This window comes from Chiloscyllium plagiosum, unplaced genomic scaffold (genome assembly GCF_037043375.1).
Source record: "Chiloscyllium plagiosum isolate Xiang-an unplaced genomic scaffold, Cpla_swu_hap1 HiC_scaffold_22, whole genome shotgun sequence".
NCBI lineage: Eukaryota > Metazoa > Chordata > Chondrichthyes > Orectolobiformes > Hemiscylliidae > Chiloscyllium > Chiloscyllium plagiosum.
In genome coordinates, this window is record NW_028270160.1 from 67276532 (window position 1) to 67286214 (window position 9683).

At 38.3% G+C, this 9683-nt stretch overlaps 1 protein-coding gene across 1 annotated transcript; it reads right to left on the minus strand.

Annotated features, from left to right (window-relative positions):
- Positions 1–4851: 4851 nt before the first annotated feature.
- LOC148146027 (putative G protein-coupled receptor 139) lies at positions 4852–9011 on the minus strand. Its single transcript, XM_087999177.1, has 2 exons — positions 8942–9011; positions 4852–5762 (listed from the first exon to the last, which is right to left on the minus strand). The coding sequence occupies exons 1-2, from the start codon at positions 9009–9011 to the stop codon at positions 4852–4854; spliced, it is 981 nt and encodes a 326-aa protein (XP_087855303.1).
- Positions 9012–9683: the final 672 nt, after the last annotated feature.

A 9683-nucleotide genomic window follows, 5' to 3' on the forward strand; every position in this document is an offset into this window, starting at 1 on the left:
CTAGTCCACTGTATTCACAGCTCACAATGTGGTCTGCTGTACACTGGGTTGACAAAACACAGACTGGGCATCCACTTTGCTGTGCACCCAAGTTTTGTGTGCAAAAGTGATCCCAAGTTTCTAGTTACCTGCCACTTCAACACACTATCTTGTTCCCTGGCTAACAGCTCTGTCTCAAGCTTGCTGCAGTGCTCCAGCAAAGGTCAGCACATCTCATTTTCTGCAGCCTTCAGTACTCAATTTCAAATTCAATAATTTTAGGGCCTGATCACCTTCTCCCATGTCCTTTACCCCCAGGTCCTGTTATCACAGTCAACTCATTTTATTCCACAAATGGTCCCCATTAGCAGCTCTTGAACCTGGGATCCTGGTGCTGTGAGGTAGCAGTGCTAACCACTGCTACCTCACTGCACCAGGTATGCATGTAAAATCATGTCTCACAAACTTGATTGAGTTTTTTGAAGAAGTAACAAAGAGGATTGATGAGGGCATAGTGGTAGATGTGATGTTTATGGACTTCAGTCAGGTATTTGACAAGGTTTCCCATGGGAGACTGGTTATCAAGGTTAGATCTCATGGAATACAGGGAGAACTTGCCATTTGGATACAGAACTGACTCAAAGGGTCAGAGAGTAGTGGTGGAGGGTTTTTTTCAGACTAGAGGCCTGTGAACCAATGGAGTGCCACAAGGATCGGTGCTGGGTCCACTACTTTTCATCATTTATATAAATGATTTGGGTGTGAGCATAAGAGGTACAGTTAGTAAGTTTGCAGATGACACCAAAATTGGAGGTGTAGTGGACAGCGAAGGAAGTTACCTCAGATTACAAAGGGATCTTGATCAGATGGGCCAATGGGCTGAGAAGTAACAGATAGAGTTCAATTTGTATAAATGTGAGGAGCTGCACTTTGGGAAAGCAAATCTTAGCAGGACTTATACACTTAAAGGTAAGGTCCTAGGGAGTGTTGCTGAGCAAAGAGACCTTGGAGTGCAGGTTCATAGCTCCTTGAAAGTGGAGTCACAGATAGATAGGATAGTGAAGAAGGTGTTTGGTATGCTTTCCTTTATTAGTCAGAGTATTGAGTTGGGACTTGGGAGGTCATGTTGTGGCTGTACAAGACATTGGTTAGGCCACTGTTGGAATATTGCATGCAATTCTAGTCTTCTTCCTACTAGAAAGATGTTGTGAAATTTGAAAGGGTTTAGAAAAGATTTAAAGGATGTTGACAGGGTTGGCAGTTTTGAGCTTCAGGGAGAGGTTGAAAAGTTGAAGGTTGTTTCCCCTGGAATGTCGAAGGCTGAGGGGTTACCTTATGGAGGTTTATAAAATTATGAGGGGCATGGATAAGATAAATAAACAAACTCTTTTCCCTGGGGTGGGGGAGTCCAGAACTAGAGGCTGTAGGTTTAGGGTGATACATGTACTCAGAGGGTGATACATGTATGGAACAAGCTGCCAGAGGAAATGGTGGAAGCTGGTACAATTGCAACATTTAAAAGTCATCTGGATGGGTATATGAATAAGAAGGGTTTGGAGGGATATGGACCAGGTGCTGGCAGGTGGGACTAGATTGGGTTGGGATATCTGGTCGGCATGGACGAGTTGACCGAAGGGTCTGTTTCCATGCTGTACATCTCTACGACTCTATAACTCTCTCTCTGAATGAATGCGTTAAGCTCGAGACATTGTATTCATGAGATATGCTCTACTCATTAATTTAACTCGGGCAGTTTGTTTCTTAAATGAATGAGTGCAGTTTTTATTCATTAAATGCATGAGTCAAGTTTGTTTCATTGATTCAATAAATAACGTTTGATTCATTGAATGAATGACTGCAGTTTGATTCGTTAAATGTATGAGTTACCATTGCTTCATTGATTGACTGATTGAAGTTTGATTCAATGAATGAATGCAGTTCCTTTCACTGAATGAATGTGTTAAACTCTAGAATGTGTCAATCTCGTGCAGTTTGTTTCATTGAATGAATGAGTGCAGTTTGAATCATTAAATGTATGACTGTGTTAAGTTTGTTTCGTTAAATCAATGAATAACGTTTGACTCATTGAATGTACGATTGAAATTTGATTCAGTGAATGAATGAATGCAGTTTGTTCAATTGAATGAATGTATTGAGTTCGAGTCATTGTATTCATGACATATGCTCCACTCATTGAATTAACACGGGCAGTTTGTTTCCTTGAATTAACACGTGCAGTTTGACTCATTGAATGAATGAATGCAGTTTGATTCGCTAAAAGTCTGAGTTACGCTTGTTTCATTGAATCAACGAATAATGTTTGATTTATTGAATGTCTGATTGAAGTTTGATTGAATGAATGAGAATGAAGTTTGATTCTTTGAATGCATGAGTTAAGCTTGAATGAATGAGAGAAGCTTGCCACATTGAACTAACACGTGCAGTTTGTTTCATTGAATGACTGAGTGCAATTTGATTCATTGAATGAATGAATGCAGTTGGATTCATTGAATGGTCGGCTTATGCCCGAGACATTGTATTCATGAGATAAGCTCTACTCATTGAAATAACACGTGCAGTTTGTTTCATTGAATGAGTGAGTTCAGCTTGATTCACTGAATGAATTACTGAATGTATTTTGTTTCATTTGTTTCATTTTGTTTCATTTTCATCCATTTGACATCTCAATGTTAGCAACCTCTGCCTTTGGCTCTGGGCATCCTCACCTTTACTCACCCTTTGTCTATAACATAAAAACCAACATTTTCCAACCCCTCCACATCTGAAGAGTTAGATCAGACTCCCAACATTCATTGTTTCTCTCTAAATCTTCTGCCCATTACTTTAAATTTATGCCCCAGATCTTTTATTTGTCCACTAATGAGAAAAGTTTCTTCTTGCCTACTCTCTATATGCCCTTCATAATTTTGTACATCTCAATCATGTCCCCTCTGAATCTTTTCTGCTCCATGGAAAACAGATCCATGCTGTCCAATTGCAGACTCCTGGAGCTGTACAAGTAATTGTCCTGGATAATTATACAGTTACAAATGGAGTTGATGACTCTGCTGAAAGCAGGAATTATTTTTCATGACAAGTTTAATAATAAGATTATTATATGAAGACTAGAAGTAGTTATATAACAGATTACCTGCAATAGGATCTTGGTAAAAATATGAAAGTAAAATGACCTGGAAGGAAAATCCTCCATTCTCATTTTAAAATATAATTTACAATCAAATGAGTGTTTACAACAGGTGCATCAAGTCTAATTATGCATTTGAGTAAGCAATCTGCAAATTTCAGATTGAGAATATTTATTAATATCCCTATAAATATAATGAAATAATGTTTCTGCTCATAGATAATGTTCTCACATCAGGTCTATTACAGAACATTAGGATTCAGAATCTTGTAGGAATGGAAGTGAAATGGAAGTGGAATAGACCAGTCAGTCTTACGTCTGTGGTCAGCAAAGTTTTGGAAAGAATTCTGAGGGATAGGGTTTACGACTATTTGGCAAAACATAAAGGCAGTCAGCATGGCTTTGTAAGGGGCAGGTCATGCCTCAAATTTTATTGAGTTCTTTGACAAGACAGGTCAATGAAGGACAAGCAGTGGAAGTGCTTCAGCAAAGCATTTGATAAAGTTCCCCATGATAGGCTCATTCATAAAGTCAGGAAGTATGGGATACAGGGAGATTTGGTTATCTGGATTCAGAGTTGGTTGGCTGACAGAAGGCAGAGATGGAAAGTATGCTGCCTGGTGGTCAGTGTTGAGTGGGGTCCCACAGGGCTCTGTTCTTGGGCCTCTGCTCTTTGTAGTTTTTATAAATGACTTGGATGAGGAGGTTGGGGGGGGGGTGGGGTTAGTAAAGTTGCAGATGACACAAAGGTTGGAGGTGCCATTGATAGTGTTGAGGGCTACTGCAGGCTGCAGCATGACATAGATGAGTTGCAGAGCTGGGCTGAGAAATGGCAGATGGAGTTCAATCTGGATAAATGCAAAGTGATGCATTTTGGAAGGTCAAACTCAAATGCTGAATATAGGACTAAAGACAGGATTCTTGGCAGTGTGGAGCAACTGAGGGATCTGGGCATGCAAGTACATAGATCCCTCAAAGTTGCCACCCAATTGGTTAGGGTTGTTAAGAAAGCATAAGGTGTTTTAGCTTTCATTAACAGAGGGATTGAGTTTAAGAGCCACAAGGATTTGCTACAGCTCTACAAGTCCGCAGTGAGACCACACTTGCAATACTGTGTCCAGTTCTGGTCGCCCCCCCCCCCTACTATAGGAAAGATACAGAGGCTTTGGAGTGTAAAGAAGGTTTACCAGGAGGCTGGCTGGACTGGAGGGCTTGCCTTATGAAGAAAGGTTGAATAGCTTGGACTTTTCTCTCTGGAGAGAAGGAGAAAGAGAGGAGACCTGATAGAGGTATACAAGATAATGAGAGTCAATAGCCAGAGACATTTCCACAGGGTAGGATTGACTGGTATGAGGGGTGATAGTTTTAACATATCAAGAGAAAGGTATAGAGGAAATGTCAGAGATAGGTTCTTTACACAGGAAGTTGTGAATGCATGGAATGTGTTGCCAGTGGTGGTGGTGGAAGCAGAGTCATTAGTGACATTTAAGTGACTGCTGGACATGCCCATGGATAGCAGTGAGTTGAGAGATGCATAGGTAAAGTTATTATATTTTACATTAGGATTAAACCTCGGCACAACATCATGGGCCAAAGGGCCTCTTCTGTGCTTACTTTTCTATGTATGTTCTATGAAATCTTAGTAGCAAAACAAGTCATTGTGAGATTTAGATAATAAGTAATAATCAGGAAACAAAGCTTGAAATATGCAAAATAATTTATTGGTTTCATAATTTAAATATCTTGACAATCCATTTCAGAGGGTATTTCAAGGCATTTTTGAATTCTTCTCTGAATTTGCTCTGTGTTGCTGCATAAATGCAAGTGTTGGTACAACAGCTGAGGAGTTGGGACATGTTCCCACCTTCCTGCAAAATGAATCTTGGGTCATTGCTGGTAGAGCCTGTTGAATAATTACTGTTTGTAAATCGCACATATAAGAAATTTATAACATAAGTTGTCCATAAAAGAAGGAAACTGCTTGAGATGGTGAAGAGCAAAATGATTGATTTTCTCCGGCTCTCCATCTCCGGGTCACTCTGATTCTCCCTGATGGTTTGAAGCCGAAGTCTCTTGCGGGCTTTATTGGCCAATACAATGTTTCTGACAGTCAGGAGGTTGAGGATCAACATTATAAGGAATGGGGAACAGGGGTTTAAAATCCGGTCCACCCAGTCAAATGCTGTCCATGAAAGTTCAGTGTAAAAGCTTAATTTAATATTGCAGTACCATGGGACACCATTAACTATATACAATGGCTCATATACAAAGTACCACGGAAAGTTTTTCACACAGCTCACAGCAGAGACTATTCCGATAACAATAGCTGCCATTTTCTTTGTGCAGTACTTTGCTTTGAAATGCTGGCAACAAATAGCTATAAATCGATCAATAGTAAAAACAACTGTCAACCAGACTGAACAGTCTCTGACTACATAGATGACAGTGATTTTGAGACTACAGACTGGAGTTGTGGAGAGGAAGAGAACTGGAAAGTAAATTACACTGATCCTGTTTAACACCACTGCTGTGATAAGCACCAAGAGATCCGTAACTGCCATCCCAACTAGGTACCGTGTGATACACTTTGAGAGACCACACCTGCCACGAGATAGGATGAGAATTGTCACCAGGTTTCCTGACAAGCATAGAAATGAATTTCAGTTTACACAACAAAGTAGAAAAAATGTTTTTTTTGTCATTGTCTAAATACAGACAAATAGTCAACATTGATTTTTAAGGAACCCATATTTATTTAAAAAAATAGCCAAATGTTGGCATATTGTCTAATGCTGAGAAGTAAACAAAACCTGATAGTAACATGAAACCTCTGTGCTGCAATGAAAATGAGTTAGATCAAAAGAGACATGAAACGAGAGAAGGAGAGAAAGAAAGGAAAGAGAGAAAGAAAGAGGAGAGAGAGAAAGAAAAAGAAAGAGAGAGAAAGTGAGGCAGAGAGAGAAGAAGTGAGAAAGGCAGAAGAGAAAGAAAGAGAAAAAGAGAGAAAGAAAGAGAGAGAGAAAGAAAGAAAGAACGAGAGAAAGAGAGACAGAAAGAACAAGAGAAAGAGAGACAGAAAAAAGATCGAGAGAAACAATGAGAGAAAGAAAGGAGAGAAGGATAGAAGGAGTGAAGTAGAGAAGGAGAGAAAGAATGAATGAGAGAAAAAATGTAGGAGAGAAAGAGAGAGAGAATGAGCGAGAGAATGAGAGAAGTAGACAAGGAGAGAAAGAATGAAGCAAAGAAAGAGAGAGAAAGGAAGAAAGAGAGAAAAAGCAAGGAGAGAAAGAAAGAAAGACAGAGAGAGAAAGAAATGAGAGAAAGAGAGAAAGAAAGAAAGGAGAAAAAAGAGAGAAAGAAAGAGTGAAAGAAAGAAAGGAGAGAGAAAAAGAAGGAAGGAGAGAAAGAAATAAGGATAGAAAGAAAGAAAGACAAAGAAAGGGAGAAAGAAATAAAGAGAAAGAAAGGAGAGAAAGAATGAAAGAGAAAGAGAGAAAGGGAGACCTTGAAAGAGAGAGAGAGAGAGAGAGAAAGAAAGAGGGGGAACAGAGAGAGAGGAAAACAGAGAGAAATAAACAAATACAGAAAGAAAGAAAGAAAGAATGAAAGAGAAAGAGAGGGAGAGAGAAAGAAAGAGAGAAAGAGGAGTGAGGGAGAGAGAAAGAAAGAGAGAATGAAAAAGAAAGAAAGCGAGAAAGTGAGAAAGCAAGAAAGAAAGAACGAAAGAAAAGAGAAAGAAAGAGAGAAAGAAAGAGAGAAAAAGAAAGAAAGCAATACAGAAAGAAAAAAGAGAGAATGAAACAGAGAGATAAAGAAAAAAGGAAAGAGGAAGAGAGAAAGAAAGGAGAAAGGAAGAGAGAAAGAAAGAAAGGAGAGAGAAAAAAAAGAAGGAGAGAAAGAAATAAGGAGAGAAAGAAAGAGAGACAGAGAAAGAGAAAGAAAGAAAAAGAAAGTAAGGAGAGAAAGAATGAAAGAGAAAGCGAGAAAGTGAGAAAGACTGAAAATGAGAAAGAGTTAAAGTGAGAAAGAGTGAAAGTGAGAAAGAGAGAAAGAGAGAAAGAGGGAGAGAAAGAGGGAGAGAGAAAGAAAGAAAGGAACTAAACAAAGGAAAGAAAGAAAAAGAGAAAGAATGAAAGAGAGAAGTAGAGAAAGAAAGAAAGAAAGAAAGAGAAAGAAAGAAAAAGAAAGAGAGAAAGGGGGTAACAGAGAGGGGGAAACAGAGAGGGGGAATAAAGAGAGAGAAAGAGAGAAAGAGAAAAGAAATACAGAAAGAAAGGGTGAGAAAGAGAGGGAGAGAGAAAGAAAGTGACAGAAAAGGAGCGAGGGAGAAAGAAGGAAAGAGAAATAATGAAGAAAGAAAGAAAGCGAAAAAGTGAGAAGGAAAAGAAGGAAAGAATGAATGAGAAAAGGAAAGAATGAAAGAAAGAGAGAGAAAGAGAAAGAAAGTGAAAGAGAGAAAGAAAAAGGAATACAGAAAGAAAGAGAGACAGAAAGAAAAAAGAGAATGAAACAGAGAGAAATAAAGAAAAAAAGGAAAAAGGAAGAAAGAAAGAGAGAAATAATGAAAAAGAAAGAAAAAGAAAGAGAAAGAAAGCCAGAAAGTGAAAAAAGAAAGAAAGAGAGAAAGAAAGAAAGAAGGGAAGGAAACAAAGAACGAAGGACAGAGAGCACAAAAGAAAAAGAGAGAGAAAGAGGAAGGAGAAAGAGAAAGAGGAAGAAAGAGAGAGAGAGAGGAAGAAAGAGAGAGAGGAAGAGAGAAAGTAAAAGAAAGAAAATGTGCAATGAAGAGAAAGGAAAAGAGAAAGAATGAAAGAGAGAAAGAATGAAAGAAACAAATACAGAAGGAAAGAGAGAAAGAAAGAAAGACAGAAAGAGAGAACGAACAAAAGAAAATCTTTAATCCAGAAAGCCAGCTATACATTTTGCAGTTAGACAGATAAACTTTTGGTAAGTCAGAACTACTACAGATTTCTTAACCTTTGACTAGATCTTGTAACCATTTTATTTTCATGGCTGAGTCAGTTAAGTTTCTGGTGAATGGCTACTCCCAAAATTTTAATCTTTCATAGAATTATACAGAATTATATCTGTATCATCTCACTTTCTAGTACTTGGCCCATAGCCTTGAATTTTATGAAGTTTCAAGTGCTCATCCGTGTCTTTTTTAACTGTTGTGATACTTCCTGCTTCAACTGCCCTCCTAGGCAGTGCATTCCAGATCCCAAGCACCCTCTGGGTGAAAAACATATTTTTAAAATCTGCTTTGAACCTTTGCCTTAAAATTATGCCTGCTTGTTATTGACCCTTCAATGAAAGTTATGTCCATAACTTTCTTAATCTCATACATCACAATCAGGTCTCTTCTCAGGCTCTGCTCGAAAGAAAACAACCCAAGCAAATCAAACACAGCCATGTCAAGGACGTATTGGTTATATCATTTCTTATTGGAGACAGCCATTGATTGGTACTTGTGTGACATTTACCAGACCATGCTAGAACTTTATCAACGTATATTGAAACATGACATTCAGGAATACTAATAACCCTATGGTAGCACTGTGCATCCAGACACAATTGCCACTTCAAATTAATTATGATTGACAAAAAATGCATTCTATTAATTCTTCTGGGATGGAATTTTTTTTAGACATGTATACGGCATTGCGTCAGGCAAATATCAGAAAGTTGACAGTGCAGATCAAATTACTATTATCAAAGCAGAGGGAATAAAGCACAGGGAATTTTTCAGAGCCAGAGAGACAATTCAAACAATGCTATGAGTTTTTTCACAACATTTAATTTATCACAAAATCTTACCTGGCACGCCAATAACTGCCAGGACAGGATAATAAATTGCATACACTATGCCTGTCACTTGTCCATGCATTTTGAATCTGTACTTTTGGTCCCCAACTAGAATGTTGATTATCTTCTAAAACCTTTGTAATGTTCGAAGGATTTCTTATTAAAGCAGTTGTAAACCCCAGAGAAACAATTAGGATATCTTTGAAACAAACACACTGGGTTACATCACAATGATTGTTAATAACAGTTCCATGATTTTCCTGATGACAACTCTCCTATTCTGCATAACGTATATTCAATCAATGTCAACTTGTTTTTAATTGAAGAAAAAATTCAAGATATCATTATCAGCACAATGCCCTTATTTGTCCTCCAACCCTGTAAATTCTATTTTGTTACAATTGTTTCAGGATCTGTGCAGACAATTGCATTGCTGCATTTGACACACATTAGAATTTGCTCCAGACCAAAATGGTCGGTTTAGATATTGGTTAGAATGAAATAGCAAATAAATATTCGCATATGGTTGATTCTTTTCATTACAATTGGACATCAGAAAGTGCCTCAAAGCTAATGTTTTTGAAACCCAGTATATGTTCTAACTGAGATCGGTGAACTCAGTTGGCTGGATGTCGAGCTTACAATACATGTGATGCCAATGGCACTAAATCAATTCCTGTACTGGCTGAGTAAAGTCACTTTCTCAACTTCTCCACTCACCTGAGCCATAGTGACCTTTAGGATAAACCATCAC